This window comes from Otolemur garnettii, unplaced genomic scaffold (assembly GCF_000181295.1).
Source record: "Otolemur garnettii isolate 467f Iridium unplaced genomic scaffold, OtoGar3 scaffold00023, whole genome shotgun sequence".
In the NCBI taxonomy this organism is placed as follows: domain Eukaryota; kingdom Metazoa; phylum Chordata; class Mammalia; order Primates; family Galagidae; genus Otolemur; species Otolemur garnettii.
This window is the reverse complement of record NW_003852418.1, coordinates 8534522-8556126: the sequence shown is the minus strand read 5'-3', so window position 1 is coordinate 8556126 and position 21605 is coordinate 8534522. Positions and strand designations below refer to the sequence as shown.

The 21605-nt window shown below is 44.0% G+C and overlaps 1 protein-coding gene across 1 annotated transcript; it reads left to right on the top strand.

Moving 5' to 3' along the window:
- Positions 1–14826: 14826 nt before the first annotated feature.
- Positions 14827–18991, top strand: ZNF334 (zinc finger protein 334). The gene is given in 3 exon segments (XM_012803850.2): positions 14827–15077; positions 15365–15457; positions 17135–18991. Coding segments are annotated over 3 exon segments (1923 nt in total). The 5' UTR covers positions 14827–15043; the 3' UTR covers positions 18931–18991.
- Positions 18992–21605: the final 2614 nt, after the last annotated feature.

The following is a 21605-nucleotide window of genomic DNA, read 5'->3' as shown; positions in this document are numbered from 1 at the left end:
CAGGCTACCTCGTTTCAACTTGAATTTCAGACCGACAACAAATACTTGTTTGGTATAAGTATGTCCCTGAGCTCTGGGTCAGCCACAAGCTCCCCCATGTGACCTTGGGTTCCCCTTCTCTTAAATGAGGCTCCCATAGGCCTGCACTCATCTAATGGAACAGTACATCTAAAATATTCACTAAGGGCTCCCCCAAAAATGAATGCCCCTAAATATTCATTTGTTTCCTCTAAAACATACCGTTAAAAGATAGTAATAATAAAGATTATGGCTTTTGAATTTGCAATAGACCATGAAAGCTTGCTTAGCATAAATATGCCCATGGGACATACTTATACTATATGTATGTTAAATAAGCATTCATTGTTTATCTGAAATTCAGATTGAACTGAAATCTTGTATTTTATTTGGCAGTACTATTCCCATCAAACTTATAATAAAATCCAAACTCTTTACCCTGTGGGCTTGCTACATCCTGTCTGCCTTCCAGATCATTCTTTACCCTCCTTTGACCTGCCCACTTCCCCAGGAGTCTGACCCCCGTGAATCCTGACATCCTGGCTGTATTACCCTCTGGCTTCTAGTTGGGTTTGGCCAACAAGGAGGCACTGGCAGGTAATCCAAAGGAGGAGAAAGGTCGCGATGGTTCTTCCTCCAGCCTTAGGGGGCTGCCATTTGGCAGCAGCCATTTCTTTTTCTTTTCTTTTTTTTTTTTTGAGACAGAGTCTTACTTTGCCACCCTCGGTAGAGTACTGTGGCATCACAGCTCACAGCAACCTCCAACTCTTGAACTTAGGCGATTCTCTTGCCTCAGCCTCTCAAGTAGCTGGGACTACAGGGGCTGGCCAGAATGCCCAGCTATTTGATTTGTTTTTTGTAGTTGTCATTGTTGTTTAGCAGATCTGGGGCAGATTCGAACCCGTCAGCCTTGGTCTATGTGGCTGGTGAACTAAGCACTGAGCCTACATTTCTTACTTGTTGCTGCAGCTCCTGTGTGGTGGGTGGTCCCTCTTCCATGGCCTCAGTTCCCCTGGCTCCAGAGAGGTAACAGCTGCCACTCTTACTAGTCGCTGGGGACATCCCATTCTTCCCTAAACCCAGTCTCTTCCTCGTATCTTCATTAAACTCTCTTTAACTATCCCTTTGAAACTATTATCTCTTTGCTGCCAGGACCCTGATTGAGCTGCCCTGGGCCCTAAAGTCCCACATGAACTGACCTCTCTGACTTCATCTCACGCTGGGCTGTTGTCACTCACTATGCCCTGGCCACATGGATTTAGGATCCTTAGATTCACTGGGCATGTTTCCATGTACTCCAGGATGATGCCCTTGCTGCTCCCACTTCCTGGAATACTCTTTCTTCACATTATTCAGGCATTTGCCCAAATGCCACCTCTTTGGGGAAGCCCCCCCCCATGACTTTACCTAATATTGTCTCTGTCTCATCTAGTTTCACTGTATCACAGAGGTTGGCAAACTACAGCCCTTTGGGCAAATCTGGCCTTTGCTTGTTTTTTGTAAATAGAGTTTTACTGGAACCTTGTTACACTCATTTGTTTAAATATTGTCTGTGTCTGTTTTTGCTACAGTGGCAGATTTGAGTAGCTGAGACATAGACTGCACAACCCTTAAAGCCTGAAATATTTACTCTGGCCCTTTGAAGAATATATTTGCCAATCTCTGACCTGTCTTATCAAATTATTTTGTCAAGCTAATGGAAAAAAATCACAAACTCTATAAAATGTGTGTGACCATAGCCCGGGGAGCCACACCCAAGAAGTCTTGAGCAAGGGGTCCGAAGGTGGTTGGGTTAGTTTTGTTTTATACATTCATGGAGACAGGAAGTTTAAGTGCAGGTAAAATCATAAATCAATGATTTATGACAGCAAGAGGGAGAAGTAGGGAGGAATCATCTTGCAGGGCATTGTGGGGCTTAAGAAAGCACTTGGATTATGGTGGGTGCCTGTAGTCCCAGCTACTAGGGAGGCTGAGGCAAGAGAATCACCTAAGCCCAGGAGTTGGAAGTTGCTGTGAGATGTGTGATACCACGGCACTCTATCCTTACCTATAAAATGAGAATAATAATACCTACTTGACTAGGGTTATAGGAAATAAAGTTAACAACTTCTAAGTAAAGCACTTAGCATGGCATTTGGGCCAGTGTAGGGTGCTTTGCTATTGTTATCACGAAAGATCCCAGAGAAGAGTCTAGTGCAGAGGGGTAGTACAGTGTGATGGGCACGGTCACAGACCCCACAGGCAGCCTCCTGGGTTCAAATCTTAGTGCACACACCCCTCCCCCACCTTACTGACACATAGTCCTTGAGCAAGTTACTTAACTGCTCTGGGCCTCAGTTTCTTTGTCTGTAAAATGGAGTTACCAATAATACCTTTCCCATAAAGTGTTGTGAATATAAAACAAATTAATAATGAGGCTGGGCATGGTAGCTCACACCTGTAATCCTGGCACTCTGGGAGGCCAAGGTGGGTGGACTGCTTGAGCTCAGGAGTTCAAGACCAGTCTGAGCAAGAGTGAGACCCCATCCCTAAAACTAGTCAGATGTTGTGGCAGGTACCTGTAGTCCTAGCTACTCAGGAGGTTGAGGGAAGAGGATCGCTCAAGCCCACGAGTTTGAAATTGCTGTGAGCTAAGATGCCATGGCACTGTACCCAGGATGACAGAGTGAGACTCTGTCTCAAAAAAAAAAAGAAAAGGAATTAATACATGTAAAGCACAGAGACCATCACCAGATAATAATACATTCTTTGTACACGCTAGCTGTCACTTGTTACAAAGATTGACAATGGCTGGCATTGTCATTGGACCCCAGTTGGGAATATTCCTTCGCTAACTTCTTTCTCATACATTTCTTGCCCATTTACAGGATCTGTAGGTTGAGAGTTGGAAGGTCAAGTCATGCTCAGACATTAAGGGGTGGGAAAAGAGCACTATTTAACTGTAATCACTAATATATTCACCCCTTGTCACCGTCAGGCACAGGGCTAAGCATTTTACATGGATTTTATTAACCACATCGCTCATGTAAGCCTGCCAAGGACACTCTTGAGGTGACATCAATGCTTCATGATTTAAATTCGAAGTTCAAAGATGAATTAATTTGTAGAGAGCATCATTGATGGATGGGCAGCAGCAAACCACGGTCAGAACCTGCTATGCACAGGCAGGGAGCGAGGCTGCCGGGAAAGCACCCTCCATGCCTCTGTGAAGCTTAGTGTGCTCCCCACCTTCAGGAAGCTTTCTCGAGTGAACAAAGATGTTCATTCATTCACTCAACTGCCACGTAGCATCCTTTCTGTGCTATCACGAAATTAAAGATCCCTAACTGGCTTGTGTGAGTGTCATGGGCTTAGAGGGAGCCAGATCCCTGTGGGAATGTGGGACGCAGTCTTCGAGGGTTTATAAATCCTCCTCGAAAAGAAAAGAAAAGAAAGAAAACTGGGAACGGTAAGAAGGAAAATAATGAAAAAATGACATGGGAAGAAGCTTAGGAGGAGACAGGAGAACGTCCCAAGTCCGGGAGGCAAATCCCTTTTCAGCAGCTCTGGACCTCGGTTTCTCAAAGCGGCGCTGAGGTTTCTGCCTGTGAGAAAAAGTCAGGATTCCGGATTTCTGGGGCGGGGACCCCGGGAACCAGTTGGTCGCCACTCCCCTTGGCCCCCTGGCCCAGTGGAGCTGTCCCATGTAGCAGACAGAGAGAAAGAAGGGAGCGCGGAAGGCCCAGGGCAAAGGTGGGCAAGCGGGGCGTCCTGTGCTTCGGCTCGGGCCAGCTGTGTCCACTCCCGGTGCACGGCGCGGGTGTGCAGGGCGCGGCGCCACCAGCTGGTGGGAAGAACTGCGCAGGCCGGCGACGCCGGCTTCAGCCCAGCGGCATCAGTGGAGTAAACCCGCTTACTCCAGCAGAGGACCAGCCTGCGGCGGCGGCAGAAAGCAGAGCGGACAGGAAGGCTGCAGGAGAGGGCAGGGATCAGACACTGATCATCGCGGGAACCCCGCGCACCCGCGGAGCTAAGGAGGTGAGACCGGGCGGGCTCGGGCACGGGATACAAAAGGAGGCAGATTCTGGCTCCCAGCTCCCTGCTAGAAAGCCAGCGGACTGTCCCAAACGCGCCCCTGCAGTAGCACCCACCCCGAGACCCGCGCCAGCCTGGGCTAAAAGCCGCTCGGAAACCGAGCAGCACGCGACTATTTGCTCCGGCTCCGGGTTCTTCTGAGTCCCCAGAGTTCCCTGAGCAGGGTCAAGACCTTGCGCGACTGCAGAAACCACAGCAGCGGCGGGAGACATCTGTGAGACTCCCAGCTCCGCGCCCAGAGAGCGTTCCCACAGGCCCCGAGAGAACTTTCGCAGCCCACAGTAATTCGCCTTAAGGTCCTGCGTCGCTGGCAGGGTTGCAAGGAAAACCCCACCGGGTCTCCCGAGCGCTTTAACAGGTGTGGCCTGGGCACCATGAGTCAGCCTGTGCTGGCTGTGCAGGCAGTGAGTCTGACTCCGGGGCCCCTTGTGTAAGTCGTGGGCGTGGGGGGCCACGCCACGGAGGTCCCAGTGGTGGCCCGGAGCCTCCACATGGTCACAGCCACCAACTGTTAGGTGAGTCTGGCTGCCGGGACCTGCTGATGAACCCAGCACTACCAAGCCAAATTCCTTCTCCTCCCCCACAAGCCACTCCCATTCCACCTCTTCGCCCACCCCCAGTTCTTAAGCCCCCTTAGCCCTTCACCTCCAATCAGGCACCGATGGGGAGAGGCCTCCTTCCTTCTTCATTGCAGGACCTCTGCCTCAGTCTCCTCCCTCACCTCCCTGCCGCCAGCCTTTCCCACTCTGTTTCTCCCTAGACTGCCACAGAATCTGAGGGCACCTGCTGGGTCCTCGTTGTGTGCACCAGCTTCAGGATTAAACCGTATCTGAAGTCAGTACTTGGCTCCCTAACAGTGCGACTGTAGCTGAGTTATTTATTAGAGTGGCAGCTTGTCCCTGTTTGCTCAGGACTGCCCCAGTTTTAGCACTGAAAGTCCCACACTCGGGGAAATCCCTATTTATAATACTTATACATTATTAAATGTATTTGGCATCTTCACACCTGTGAAGTAGGCTCTACAGTAGTTCTTTAACCTGTAGCACTGGTCTGAAGATTATCTGCTGTAAGGGGTAGAAAGTCCTTGTTCACAGCAAGTCTAAAATGCATGCTGCCTATTTATAAGTATCTTCTCCATAGCCTCCCATTCTTTTCCTTCACCGTACTCTTCCCATTGGGAATTCTACAGCTATCCAGGGTCATGTGTGTCTCACCAGACCCTTAAGAAGGCAGATTTCATGAAGGCAGTGACCATGCACATCTGGCTTCTTCACTGCTATGTCCTAGAGTCTAGAGCAGTGCCCAGCACACAGTAGGTACCTCTTTGTTGGATGAATAAATGAATGGATAATTAATAAAGACAAGCCTTAATCTTAATACTCAAGGTCTTTTTCTGAAATCTAGTTCCTGGTTTGAGGAAAGTTTGAGGTATTGATTTGTGACCTGTTGGGGTTCTTGGGTTGCTAGCAAGAGAGAATATGTCTGGCTAACTAAATCAAAAGGGAATTTAGTGGAGTTGGAAAGAACCAAAAGCAAGAGAACTTTGGAACCACCGGCAGTCCCATTAGTTTATGGCATCTGTGTCAGAATGAAGCAACTCTGCTTTCCGCTCAAGATTCACATCCAATTACATGACACGCTTGTTTCAGACCATGTGTCTGAACCTAGGCCAGGAATATAATGGGGAACTTGGAACTTCATTCAATGGCTGCATTGACAGTTGTACAGGCTGGGTGCAACTCAATTCCACTGGGCACCACTCAGCACAATCTGAATGGAAGGATCCTCTCACAGCCTTTGAGAATGTATGTGGCAGACCTGAGTAGTGGAGGTGTAGTTCCTCAAAGTAAAATTGAAGTGTTTGTAATCAGAGAAAGGAGGGACAGGTGTCAGGAGGACAAGAAAAAACAATAGGTGTCCACTACAAGTGAATTAATCCAGGTTGACAGCAGCAGGAGATTGATGTTATTTGGTATATCAGCGAGATCTGGGCCTTTATGGCACTTGCTGGCAGGTAGGCCTTCTTTATTCTGCAGCCAGACACTGAGCTTTCACAGTGAGGTCTCCTGGCAAAGCAACCAAGTTCATTCGTCCCGGGAGCCCGACTGCTGCTGGCCTTTGCCAATGCTACCACCTAGTGTCCATTATTGAAACTGCAACATCTCTGTGTGCTTGCGTGCCCCCTTGTTCCATTCGTTTTCCTTCCCAACCTCTCTCCAAGACTTCTCCTCTCTCCTTCCCCTTGCATCTGGATTCCTCATTATTTTGGTCTGGTATCAACCCCCACCCACACTTTCCTCTAGCCTGGAATTCATATCCTTGATCATTATTTGGCTGTCTGTATTAGTTATCTATTGTAGTGTAATGAACCACCCCAAACTTAGTGGTGTAGTACAACATCATGTATCATTATCTCTCATGGTTCCAAAGGCTGACTTATGGGTAGTCCATGCTCTGGGTCTTTCACGCAGTTGAAGGTAGATGGTGGCTGGGATGGAGCCCCCTCAAAGACTTTCTTACTCACATGTCTGTTTGCCAGGACCTCACATTTTGACTTTTAGCCAGGACCTCAGCTGCAGACTTTAGCCACAGTACCTACTCATGGCCTCCTCATGTAGCCTGGACTTCCTCACAGCATGGTGTCTGTGTTCTAAGAGTAAGCATACCAAGACAGAGCTGGGTGGAGACTGTATTGTCTTTTGTGCTCCAAACCTTGTTAGTCACATAGCCTCACTTCCACAGTATTCTATTAGCCAAAGCAGTCATGAAGGTCCATCCATCCAGGTTCAAGAAAAGGAAACATGGAGCCCACTTTTTGATGAGGGAGTGATGTGATAACAAGAGCCAATGCGATGTAAGATATTGTAATGGGCATCTCTGGAAAATACAACATGCTCTCCCATAGCAAATAAAGCACCAAGTAGCCAGCCATGTGCTTTGTAGACCTGACCAGAGCTCAGGCTCTGTTCTCACAGATTGCAACATGCTCTGTGGCCTTTGAACATGCTGGTCCTTCTGACCAGAAAACTGCTTTGGCTGCCAAGTTTTAATATTTCATGTCCCAGCTGAGATATTAACTTCCCCTTGGAAGCTGCTTCTGAACCCGCCATCCATGGTGGGTGGTCATCTCCTCTGTGCCCACAGCACTAGTCTTTATCTCCCTCATAGCAGTTGTCCTGTCTGTCTGGCAAAACTCTGTAATCCACTCTGACAAGATCTCGTTTCAGATGCCATTCCCATTCCACTGGGCCACCTCCCACCAGCATTAACTCTCTGAAGAAGGTTTGAATTCAGAATCCCCATCATTGGTCCTCCTGGAAGGAGGCATTTATTCGTCACTGTGTTTCCAGCGACTATCCACCATTCCCTCAAAGACCCAAGATCACTACCCCATAGAGCCTAAAGTTTCAGGGTTGAGAAAGCACAAAATCCGCCAGTGGTAGTCATAATGACAGAGGCTGATCCCACTGTCATCTCTTCATTTGCACATGTTGAAAATACATCATATAATGCCATATATCAGCCACTGGCTCAATGCATATGTCACATCCCAGTGGACAGCACCCAAAGTCTCAGGGTGTTGTTCCAAAACTTCTTCCCCAGATGAGCCTATAATAAGCTATCCTATACTTCTATCAGGCTGGCCACGTTAGGCTGATGCCTTATATGACAAAACGAGTGGATCCCACAGAGGACCAAATCCACCATCTGTTAATAAGAGATTCCAGAAAGAGATCAAAACCTGCAAGCAAATAAATCTGTTACAGAAATGCAAAACTAATAATTATAAAATACTAATACCAGCGTTTCAGCTTTTTAGTTGCTCAATACAGTAGGAAGCTTCTGAAATGGCTCCTAAGGAGCCCCAGCACCTAATATCTATGCTGTGGAACCATATGCTCTTGAACCATTCCCCTCCTCTAGTGTGGGTTAAACCTCGTGACTTCTAAACAATAAAATATGGCAAAAGTACTGGAATGCCGCTTCTAAGACTAGGTTTTATAACATTGTCATTTTCATCTCCTTCATTCATTACCTCTTTCTCTCTTTTCTGTCTCTCTCTCTCCACTTTTTGGCTTGTTCTGAAGAATGAAGCTGCCATGTTGAGAGCTGCCCTATGGAGAGGCTCAGGTGTCAAGGAACTGGCACAGTGTCACTTCTGATGCATCGTTTTGGTTAAAGAGGGTCACAGAGTTGGCCCAATTCAATGGATGCTAATATTGGGCAGTCTCCAATTTTGGGAAGTTTGGTTCACTGCAGACCATCTTTGGAGACTAGCTATCACAGTTGCTAACTGTTCTTTTCGGGAGTTGAATAATTATATCTCATAACTTTGTCAGAAACTTTCATGCCTTCCAATGATTATAGTGCTATATAGCTCTATTTATTCAATATGTATACAATGTATTTACAGCCAAGCATTGGCATACAGCCAATACCTCTGATCAACAAGGTATTGATTGCATACAAAGGTGACCCCAAAGATTATAATACTGTATTTTGACTGTATCTTTTCTATATTTAGATACATAAATACTTATCATGGTGTTACAATTGCCTACAGTATTGACAATAACATGCTATAAAGGTTTGTAGCCTAGGAGCAACAGGCTATGCCCTACAGCCCAGGTGTGTAGGGGGCTATACCATTTAGGTTTGTGTAAGCACACTCTGTGATGTTCACACAGTGATAAAACTGCAGTTCTCAGGCGATACCCCTTCACTTGCGCAACACATGACTATACGTATTATTTGTCCTTGTAAATGAAAAGCTATTTTCCATTCTATTTGCAAGATATAACATAGGAGATAATTGGTGGTTTTCAAGTATAATAACTTTATACTACTGATTAAAATAAGTAACAAATTATCAGACCCAGAGAATTTCTCTTTAGTAAAACTGCCAGAAGAGTATGCACCTACTGTTAAATGCCCGAGAATTGGGGTTATTATGGCTAACAAGTTATTTTCTTTAGCTATAGTCTGGTTGATCTCCAACCGTCACATACTTCTCGCATCATTTTGAAACGCCAGCATGCATTTTTTATCTTGTCTGGGAGATGGCATCCACGTCGTTACTACTGTCCCCTTAATACACTGCTGGAATTTCTTTCCCCTTCTGCAATTTTCCTTCTCATCTACAGTTTTCGGTGAAACTGATGTGAAAGGGATAGGAAGCTTTTCTGTTCGTATTGATGACTCACAACAATTAAGTTCCATAATTTTACTTTCTCCTTTCCTTTCCTCTCCTTTCTTTTCTTTTTCTTTTTTTCCTGAAACAGGGTCTAGCTGTCACCTGGGCTAGAGCGCAGGGGTGTCAGCATAGCTCACTGCAGCCTCAAACTCCTAAGCCGGTAACTGAAGCAGAAGCTCTATCAAGGGTCTCCCTGAAGGGCGCTGCGCCTTGGGGAATGTGGTCCGGGAAGGTGGCCGCCCCTTTGGAGAGCCCGGGGAAGCGCGGACTCTTCTGCGCATGTGCCCCTTTTAGTGTCCACCTGGACACTCTTCCGGTTCGCGGAGCACTTCCGGTCGAGGGTCCTGGAGCCTTCGGACACAGTGGTTCCACCTTGACCTGAACTTGGTGCGAACTGGAATCCAAGCGGTGCACCCGCGAGTTAGAGGAAGGGCTGGCAGCGAGCTCCGAGCTCTGGAGCGTCAGAGGGAACCGAACGGTGGGGCTGGGCGCAGCTGGCCTCTGGGCCGCGAAGGGGGAACGCGCGCTCACCCGGCGCCTGTCTTTAGGGAGGCCCGAGCGGGTCCAGCGGTCGAGAAATACGGCAGCGAGCGCAGGGCCGGGCTCCTGACCGCGGGCCTCAGGGCTAGCTGTAGCTGGGACCCACTTGAAGGGTGCTCTGAAGAAGGTGCGTGTGGTGGCTCATGCGTCTGTGAAGGTGAAAGGTTTGCGCATCCACAGGCTAAACCCTGATTCCAGAAATTCTGCGAGGCGCTTAGACCTGCAGCCGTTGATTACCGTGGCTCAGCAGACCTTTAGTTCATCTTTCAGAGGAAGGATGTGAGCTGCAGTTGAAGGGAACGGACGGGGCCCTGATTTCACAGGAAAAGACACTTTGTTGTAGGACCTGCCAGGCGGGTGGTTGGTGGGAAGGGGTACTAGCTATGAACTAAAGAAATGATTTCTTCATCTCTTCCTAAACACATACATGCCCCACCCTACGATCTCCGGACTCTGTTGTTAGGAGCTGCTCAAACGGTGTTCATCGTCACACCTGGGATTTATCGAATTCCCCCTTTATATAACAAAATCACACAAGAGATAAAGGTGAGGTTTTGAAAACTGTTCAATTTATCCTAATTTTGCCATAATTTTGAAATTATGACTTGGAAGGTAAACATTTTATCCAGTACTCAGTTTGTTAGAGACAGAGCCACGAATTGAATTCCAGTGTATTGATTCACAGGTCAGGACTCTGTCCTTTAACACATTTAAGTTAAAACGAATTTTTATCGAAAGGTCCTCTTCTGAAATTGCAACTAAGGAAGGCCAAACACTCAAAAAGACCAGCATCTTAAAATATTTGCATTTGGCCGCGTGTGGTGGCTCATGCCTGTAATCCTAGCACTTGGGAGGCAGAGGCAGGTAGATTGCCTGAGCTCAAGGGTTCGAGACTAGCCTGAGCCAGAGCAAGACCCTGTAGCTGCATGTTGGGTGGCTTCTGTGGCACAAGGAGTGGGTGCTGACCCCATATACTGGAGGTGGCAGGTTCAAACCTAGCCCCAGCCAAAAAAAAAAAACTTCAATGAATAAATAAATAGCTGGGCATTGTGGCAGGCACCTGTAGTCCCAGCTACCCATGAGACTGAGGCAAGAGGATCTCTTGAGCCCAAGAGTCTGAGGTTGCTGTGAGCTATGATGTTATAGCACTCTACCAGGGAGGACAAAGTGATACTGTATCAAAAAAAAAAAATTGCATTCCTTCTTACTGGATTCTCTAATCTCAAGTGGTTATTTAAACCACTTGAAAATAAGTACATGAGATAACGCCAACATTTCCCTATGACAAGAAATATTTTAATCATAGAATCAATTTTAATGCTGACACAGTGTTCCAAGCTTAGCTTTTGTTGATCTAATCTTGTATTATTGGACTCCTAGGTTATATTTAATTTTTTCAAAGGAGGCATAAATTGATAGTAACTCAGTAGAAAAAAATTATTTCCATTTACTTGGTTAGAAAAGTTCTATGTGATCATTGTAGAACTATTAATGGACAAGTGAATAATCCCCCAACCTGCGGCTTCCTGAACCAGATTGATCAAAGGGCCATTTCCTTAAATGGGTGTGTGGCTGTCTTGGTAGGTAATTATAAGAGCTGCTGTGTTAGCCAGACCCGTCATGATTCCATTCCCCGCTCTTCCTTACCCAGCTCTGCTTTTCACCACTCTTGGACCTTTTTCAAGAAAATGAACAATTTCCAGGTAAGTTGTTTAGGGGATTTACTTCCCTCCTATTGGAGTCGATTTTGAGAGGTTTATAGTAGTTGGCACATTCAGATGAAATAGTAGAAATCTATAAAATTCACCATCAGAGAAGAGTATCAGATCAGCACTAGAAAACTTGACATACAGATATAGAAATCATATATTCCTATCGACTTACTGAAGTTCCAGAAAGGCCCCAAAAATATGAGCTAGGTTTTACACTGGTTATTAGTATGCTTTTCCTGTCATGTATGTGTAACATTGTCTTAGATGATCTTTGAGTAAGTGTCTTAAAGCAGCTTTGCCAAAAACAGCTGTGAAAGAAATGCAGTGGGTTTCCTGTGAGTAAGTTACAGGGGGCCAATTCATTATCTGAACAGGCAGCTTTCGATGGTTGTCTGAAATCCAGCAGTAAAATCTAGAAGAAATGGATTGCATGTTTCTAAAATAATGCCCTATAAACTGTTTCTTTTCAGCTGTACTTTTAAAACAGGTTGTCCAGGGAACAATTCAGTATTCGGTAGGTAAAACTTCCCTCCTTATTCATGTTATTTCAAGTCACTTCATGCAGTCTTGTGTCTGCCCCTATCACTTCCATGGATCTATTCTGGTAAAAGTTAGCAGTGACCTAAATATTTTCAAACCCAGCAGGTATTTTTTGGTCTGTACTTGACCAAACTCCTTGTTACATTTGGCAGTACCCCCTCCCTGAAATGCACTTCTGGTAATTTTTGTGATAACCCTCACTTGATTCTCTTTTTAGCTCTGAGTCATTTCTTCTTTATATCTTTGATACAGTTTCTTCCCTTCTGTTCCGTAGACATTGTGAGCCCATTATTCTTACTTATTTTTCTTCACTTTTATAGTTTGCAAAACTAGTTGCAACTGAAATCTTTTTCTATCTCGGAGAACCTCAGCTTGAGATTCTTGCAGAACATCTCTGTAAGGATGTCCAGAAGGCCCTTGGAGTCTTCATGTCCAAAATAGAAATAGTATTTACAATCCGCTTAATTTACTTCTTCCTTTTTGTTCCCTGTCATTCCTACTACCATCTGGCCAGTTACACAAGCCAGAAAATGAAGTCCATCTTAAACTCTCCTTTTCCTCACTGCTATCATTTCCAGTTATCAAGCCTTGCTAATGTCGTCTTGTAAACACTTCTTGAACTTGTCCTCTCCCTACTTCACCCGTCTCAATTTCTCCTGGATTATCAGGGTAGTTTTCTCCGTGGTCTGCCTACCTCCTTCCCTCTCCTGCTCGAGACTGTTCCCACCGAGCCAGCCTTCTGAAATACCATCCTGATCGTGCCTCCTGGTACAGAAATAAAACGAGTGGCTCTAAAACCACTTAGAGGCTAAAAGTTCATTCTCTTTGGTGTGACCCAGAAAGCTATTCTTGCCATGACCTTTTCCTACTTCTTTTTTAATTGCACAACTGCATAGTAATCAAACTATTGTGTGCCACAGTGTGCTAGATGGTCTCCTCACAGCTTGGATGAAAGGTTTACAGTAGTTTCTGTCCTCATGGAGCTCACAAGCCAACAGAGATGGGTATTACGCAAATGATACAAACTGCTGAGATGGGTGTCCAACTCCGCCAGACCCATATCCATTTATATAACATATTTGCAAGCTATATTGGGACAAAAATCCTTCCATATTCAACCATCTCCTTTATCTGTCTTAGTTGATACCACCCACCCACACCAGGCGGCCTCCTCTTTTAGACTTGGATGAAACAACATACCATAAGGTGTGGTATCTAGTTTCCTCAGGGACCACGTGGAAGAACCAGATGATGCAACCTGGAAGTGTAGGCAAGTTAACTCACCTTGAGGTAAACCTTGAATAAAGAGAAATGGGAAATGAGGGAGGTGGGCCGATCAATTCCCTTTTCTTTCTCTCTTCCATGGACTATTCCAAGATTAGTTTCTCCTCTGGAGAAATCCTATGTGCTATCTGCCTGCTTCTGCTGAGGAACCTGGAACCTGCTGCCCCTTTGGGCTTGTTGTGAAGTGGTGGGCAGCATGCCTATGCCCCCTCATCTAGTTGCTTACATCCTTTCTTCCCTTACCCTCACTGCCCTGGCTTGGATCTCCCAGATAAAATGATACCATCTTAGTCTTTGCCTTAGGCTCTGTTTTCTAGAGATCCCAACTAAAACCCATCCTCCGTTTATCTTATTTTGAAAAATCATAGGTAATAGAACCTATTCATGTAATTTTGAAAAATCAATAGTACTCTAATATATAGGAGAAATAAAAACAAAGTAATTTAAAAAATTTCATAGCATGCATTTTAATATGGAATTGCTCAGATATGTTAAAAGGAAAGTAGTCTCATGTTTATACCTATAGATTAAATCACCGTAAGTTTGACAGTTCCAAATTTACACTGATAGAGGCATGGTGTTTCAAGATTCACATACCACAAGTAGCACTGCCATTAGTGAAATCTTTCAGAAGAGTGGCAATCCCTATACTTCCAATCCAAACCAAATACAGTGTTCCCTTGATGTATCCATCACTGCATTCAGGAACATTTTGTATACATTATATATACAAATGTATACATTATATATATACATTATACACACACATACTATGTGTTCAAGTGTAGAATGGAGAAAAGTTCTAGGTTCAGATTATAGACATGTTTCATCTACATGAAGATGTTAGGAACATGTGCAAGACTCGGGACATTTCCTTCCTGTGTGAGATGTCCTACGTGTTGCAGGACATCTACATCCCTCCTTCCCTCTCTCTCTACCAAATGCCAACAGCATCCCACAGAACATTGACAGCCAAAAATGCCTGCACAGGTGTGCAGCGTGCCCCCAGGGAAGGAGTCACCCATACTGAGCAACAGGCTGATCTTGAACTCCTGGCATCATCTGATCATCCTGCCTCAGCCTCCAGAGTGCTAGGATTACAGGCATGAGTTACTATGACTGACAGTCTGTCTGTATTTCTTAATGGTCACATTCCTACCTAACACACTGTTTATATTTCAGGACCAAAGTTATCCCCCCTCAGAGAAGTCTGGTAACACAAACAAATAGCTTTCTCCTTTTGTGATTACCCCCTTTATCTTGCTTATATGCCTATCACTTGACTCTTTTCTACTTATGCCACCCTGTCAGAATGTGTGCTCCTTGAGAGCAAGGTCAGTATTCGATATGAGTTAGTAATCTAAAAAAATTAGAACAGCTCCAGGAAAAGGTATAAGCTCAGTAAATTTTTAAAATTCATTTTTAAAATAAACACAGCAGCAGGAAGTTTCTAATTTTTGACCGTCCACCAGAGTATAACTCTTTATAGCTTTCCATTAGCTGTGACAGTGGTCTCCTTGTACTTGGTGTTCCAGTATATTTGATGTCACTCAATTCTGACCACCTCAGATTAAACATACCCTTTTAGACATCAGTTTCATTCAAGGACCTGACTGTAGACTTTACCCAAGAGGAGTGGCAGCACCTGGACCCTGCTCAGAGATTCCTGTACAGAGATGTGATGCTGGAGAACTACAGCTACCTAGTCTAAGTGGGTAAATACAATTTCCCTGTGCAACTGCCAAGAACAAAAACATGTTGAAGTTTCAGAATTTAATTATGTAGCTATAAGCATCAGGGGAGCAAGATGATTGAACTCTTTTAGGCAACAGAGATATTTGTGTGTATTCACTGCCCTTCTTCCATCCTTCACCAAAATGTTCTAGCTTCACTGAGCTGTTGCTAGGCATCTTCATTGTACAGCTTCTGAAGCTGCACTTTCTTCAGAGTCCCTGAAGTTCAAAGAGCTTGGTCCACGTTTGGTGTAATTTCCCTTTAACAGGATGTCATGTTAGTAAGCCAGATGTGATCTTCAAATTGGAGCAAGGAAAAGAACCATAGATGGTGGAGGAATTTTCAAGTCAGAACTATCCAGGTAAGCAAAGGATAAAGGAGCAAGAGGAAACCAGTGGAAATGAGAGTTTCAAGGTGGTCCGTGATCACAGTGGCATCTTTTTGTAATGTTTTTCATGAATTTCCCTTTTTTTTTTTTTTTTTTTTGGCCTCAGACCTTCGGAAGCAATTGAAGATAATTAATGTATGCTGTATATACCTTAAACATTCATCCCAAATAAATGTACCCCTTTAGTTGAAGTTTATAAAGATTTTTTCCACTAAGTGATCTATCCCCAGAATTCAGTTTCCTCTCTTACTGTACCCCTTAAAATCCAGGAGTGTCCAACCTGCAGCCCACAAGCCATGTGCTAGTTTTGTGAGAACAACTTTTTGCTTATTTGCAGTGTTGGCTGTCATGAAAAGTATACACAGACATTTTATGGATAACCAGCTTTTGATAGTGGGGAGAGTTTATGTATTTAATAGTGACCCAAGACAACTCTTAAATAGTGTTTATGTATTTAATGTGTGGCCCCAAGGCAACTCTTCTTCCAATCTGTGGCAGAGAAGAAAAAAGGTTGGACATGCCTGCGGCCTAACCTTCTGTAGCATTCTTTGTTGCCTACTTTCCCCCACCCACCATTTTCATAGACTTTTTTAATATTCAGATATTCATAGATCTGTGGAAATCTTTCTAGTTGCCTTCCATTTTTTTCTCCATCATTTAACTTAGAAATACCTCAGTTTCCCTTTCAGTGCTTACCTTGGGAGTAGGGTAAGGCAAATAAGGTGACTACCACACACAAAATTTAAGAAGACACTCACTCTCAGGGTTGTGCAGGTACCCTAGCTGTCTTGCCTGTCTCCCTCTAGGCCCAACTCTGCTCAGCCAGAAATCTTACTTTCCATTCCCCTTTCAGTTCATGCAAGTTCTAGAGTTCCTGTGTCACTGCCAAAAGTTCAGATTTATGCCCTCTTGAGTGTTTTGATAGTACTGACCATCTTCCTGACATCTGTTTTACCTGGTCTCACTGTCTCCGTGTTTTTCTCTAAGGTGCCCTCTTGAGTCTTGTGTGTTTTATTCAGCACTCTATCAGCCACCCCTCCAGTATACCTTGTGTACTGTTCTTCGTGATGGTTTTACATTTTCGATTCTGTGCTTAGTATGAACTTGTAAAATGTCAGAAGTACTTGCGCTCTTTGTTATTTGTGTCCCCTTTCACTCTGTTAAACAGGCTAGTGTGGATGAATTTGCTTTCTACTATTTTTTTGTTTTTGTTTTTCTCCTGATCAACAATCTAGGAGATAGTTGCACTCGAAATTTCTTTAATCCTAGGTGGCTGGGCCTGAAGGCTAATCCCCCACAGCAAGGCATTTTTGAAAAATTCTCATTTCATAGCAAATGTGTAAAAACTCACAAATTGGCTCGGCACCTGTGGCTCAAGCGGCTGAGGTGCCAGCCACATATACCTGAGCTGGTGGGTTCAAGTCCAGTCCATCCTGCCAAACATCAGTGACGGCTGTGACCAAAAAATAGCCAGGCATTGTGGCAGGTGCCTGTAGTCCCAGCTACTTGGGAGGCAGAGGCAGGAGAATTGCTTGAGCCCAGGAGTTGGAGGTTGCTGTGAGCTGTGATGCCACAGCACTCTATCCAGGGTGACAGCTTGAGGCTCTGTTTCAAACCTCACAAATTATTGTTAATTGTGCTCCCTTCTAGAAGTTGATGATACCTTAACAGACAAGGAAATTGGAAACAAACATTTGAGGCAAACTCTATTCTTCAGCAACAAAACACCAATTATAGAAAGAGCTAAAATATTAAGGAAAACATTTAATCTGGACATGACTATTGTTCCCTCACAAAAAATGCCCTATGAATGTGATCTAAGAGGAAATAGTTTGAAAACTAATTCAGAAATAGCTGTTGCAAAGAAAATAAAAAGATTCCTGATGGGAAAAAATGGATGTGAGAAGGCACTGCTCCATACTGTGCATGAGAAAAGTCATTCTGGAATGAAAACATGTAATACAATTAGGAATGCCAGAAATCAAAACAGATATCTTGTTCTACACCAGAACTGTCAGAATTTGAAACAACCTTTTGACTATAATAAATGTGGGAAAACCTTCAAGAGGGAACTCTTCATTACACTGAAAAGGGTGCAGTCTGAAAGGAAAGCAAATGAATGTGATGAATGCAGGAAAACCTTTTCTAAGAGGTCCACCCTCACTGTACATCAGAGAATTCACACAGGGGAAAACCCCTACATTTGTAATGACTGTAGGAAAACTTTCTGTGTGAAGACAAGCTTCACTCGACACCAAAGAATCCATACTGGAGAGAGACCATATGAATGCAGTGAATGTGGAAAGACCTTCATTGACAAATCAGTTCTCATTGTACATCAGAAAATTCAAGGAGGGGAGAAATCCTATGAGTGTAATGAATGTGGTAAGACCTTCTTTTGGAAGTCAGCCCTGGCTGAACATTTCAAGTCACACACAGGAGAGAAGCCTTATGAATGCAAGGAATGTGGAAATGCCTTCAGCAAGAAATCATACCTTGTTGTACATCAAAGAACGCACAGAGGAGAAAAACCAAATGAGTCTAAGGAATGTGGGAAAACCTTCTTCTGTCAGTCAGCTCTTACTGCACATCAGAGAATTCACACAGGGGAAAACCCCTATAAATGTGGTGAATGTGAGAAAACATTCTGTCAGTCAGCCCTCAACGTGCATCGAAGAAGTCATACAGGAGAGAAACCCTATGAATGCAGTCAATGTGGAAAATTTTTATGTACTAAATCAGCCCTCATTGCACATCAGATAAGTCACAGAGGAAAGAAATCTTATGAATGTAATGAGTGTGGGAAATTTTTCTTCCATAAGTCAACACTCACTATACATCAGAGAACTCATACAAGAGAGAAACATGGTATGTTTGATAAATGTGCTAGAACATCCATTGAGAAGTCAAACTGCAGGGAACATAAGAGAATGGACAGAAAGGGGAATTTTCATGAGTTTAGTAAGCATGAGCACAACATCAGCAAAAACTCACACCTCACTGTACATTGGAGAACTATATGGGAGAGGCCATATGAGTGTAATGAATGTGGGAGAACTTAGTGCAGGAAATCAGCCCTCACTCACCATCAGAGAACACACACAAGAGGGAGACCACACAGGTGCAATGAATGTGGGAAAACCTTCTGTCAGAAGTTCTCTTTCCTTGAGCATCAGCGAACTCACATTGGGGAGAAACCATATGAATGTAATGAATGTGGGAAATCCTTCTGCTATAAGTCAGCCTTCAGAGTACATCAAAGAATTCATACAGGAGAGAAACCATATGAATGTAATGAATGTGGGAAAATCTACCATCGGCTGTGGACTCTCACTGAACATCAGAAAATATACACAGGGGAGAAACCCTATGAGTGTGCTCAATGTGAGAAAACATTTCGCCACAAATAAAATTTCCTTTTACATCAGAAAACCCACGAGGAATGAGTTCCAACAAAGCAATAAATTCCAGCAAAATAGCAAATTAAATAATTTACATGAAACCAAAGCTGTGAATATGCATAGAGGAGTGGAATCTTATAAATGTAATGAATATGGAAAATGTTTCTGCCATAAACCCTCCCCATAATATCAGAGAACTCACATGGGAGGAAGACCTTGTTCAATAAATTCAGTGTAGCAGTGTAAACTATGAAAATACTGAACAATTCAAAAGTCATGCCAAATGTGCCTCCCTTTTAAAGTAATGAAACAAACGTTAAGTTCAGTTGTGACTTGATCATTTATGGTACAAGGTTCAAGGATCTGATCTTACTTCATTCCAAATCAACACCAATTGTTCATATAATTGAGTATTTTACAATTTATCTCTTTATAGTATTTTAAATTCTCAGATTAGGCAGCTTGGTTTTTGTCTTCTGTCTCCACAGTCTTCTAGTAATAGACCCCAATCCCTTTATCTGCAAAGGTGACACTTAACTCCAGAGGACTAACAGTAATACTCCACCTATCCTTGGTAATTATACCACAGAAGAGCATTTGCTAAGACTAAGGCAATGAAAACTTTTCCCACAACCTTTCTGACGAAAGACAGGCACAGGATAGCTAATATGTGATCCTGAAGCTTTCAGTCAAGTCAGGGAAAAACAGCAATTTCAGTAGGAAAAACATAAAGAGATAAGAGGCTTTGAGCAGCAAAGAGAATCTAATCTTTAAATCCCAAAAAGTGTTAGTCTTTCTGCTTTTAGCATTCCATAACATCCACTCACCCCTGTTCTACCAGTGGCTTAATTATGTCAATTAAATGCTTTCAAAAATCTCTTGTACTTTCTAATAAACATGTTCACAGAGGTGTTTTTTAGAAGTAACTTATCAAATTCTGAGGACAAAAGGCCTCTGTAGTGCCAATTAGAGTTACATTATGTAGATGCATGCAGTTAGATAGGATCACCATTTAATGGGGTTAATGTTAGTGGGAGATACTTTCCCTCAAGTCCTGATTTCCATGAGTGGGATTTTTCCTATACCCATACGTGTCCTCTCTGCCACAGTATGCATTCTGCCCCAGGGAAGATGAAGTTGGTTCATCTAACTGGTAAGACAGTGATGAGTAACTAGGTTTGCTCAGTTAAACTCTAGCGCCTCTTCATTGTGGGCTATATTGGCAATATGATTCTTATCACACGCATTGCCTATGGTAGAGATAGCCTAAGTTGGCCTAGTTCCGTCACTTAGCTTATTGGCCCATTTCGGTGGTCACACTAAATTGCAGCCTCCAACACAGTCTCAATCATGGTTTAGAGCAAACTTTACACAGTGTAGAAGAGAGCCACACAAGGACATCAGTAGCAGGAGGTTGGGATCTCTGGGGCCATCTGTCTTAGAGGCTAGCTACCACAGGTAACCACAATAAGAATGGAGAAGTTTCAAGAAATATAGGAGACACACCAGACATGGTGACTGTTCACCTTCATTTCTGGTAAATCTAAGTGGAGAGGAGAAAATGGTGGAGGAGAAAAAGAATTGATAGAGTAATGTTCTGAGTGGGTGAGATAGGTTGGAGTCTAGCTGCCATGCCAGCTCATGCACATTAAAAATCCCATATATGAGTACACATGAGTGGGTTGATGTGGTGGAAGCTTGTGGATTTCTTTGATAATTACTACACTGTCATCCCTGTGTCTTATGCTGGAGCTTGAGGTCTGCAGACCAACCAGTCAGGATGGGAAGGCGAATGCTAAGACAGAGAACAAAGACAAAGTGGTGTCTTTTTACTGTCTTAGTTGGTACTATTTGTCATGTGGCTAAATAGCTAGCTCAGGACATGGAAAAACTAAAGGAAGATCCCAAGGCAAGAAGAGGAGCTGCAGACATGTCTACCAACCTGTGCCAACAAGGGGAGCCCACAGATAGGAAACAACACCTGTCAGTGACAAAAGCCTGTCAGGAACATCAGATGACTGCTCCTCTACCTCCGCTCTCCAGATCTCACACCAAAATGTCCTCTGTGGCCCACCCTCACTGGAAACATGCAGGGAGGGGAATTCTGGGGAACATAGAATCAGGCAGGCCAAGGTGACACATTACAAAGTCACCATACTCTTGTTTTCCTTTCAAAGCTAGGGATGGTAAATCCCTTATTGGGTTCACACAACATTTCCCACACTTTTATAAAGAATCTCTATTCAGTTTTATTTCATTCCTTTTAAATGAGTGGGGTGTTTTGTTTTGTTTTGTTTGGAGGAGGCGGTGTTTGGAGACAGAGTCTCACTCAGTTTCCCTGGGGTTGAGTGCTATGGTGTCATAGCTCACAGCATCCTCAGATTCTTCAGCTCAAGTGATTCTCTTGCCTCAGCCTCCTGATTAGCTAGGAACACAGGCGCCAGCAACGACACTGGGCTGTTTTTTAGAGATGGGGTCTTGCTTATGCTCAGGCTGGTCTCAAACTCCTGAGCTCAAGCAATCTGCCCACCTTTGCCTCCCAGAGTGCTTGGATTACAGCATGAGCCACCTTGACGACCCAAAAGAGCTGTTTCTTAATAGTACTGATTCTGTAATTAACACCAGGCACCCAAAGTAGACATAGTATGTCTTAGGACAGGAGTAACCAGGTTCTGGCCTGCCGGTAACATAATTGATCATGGAGGCCCTAGAATGAAATT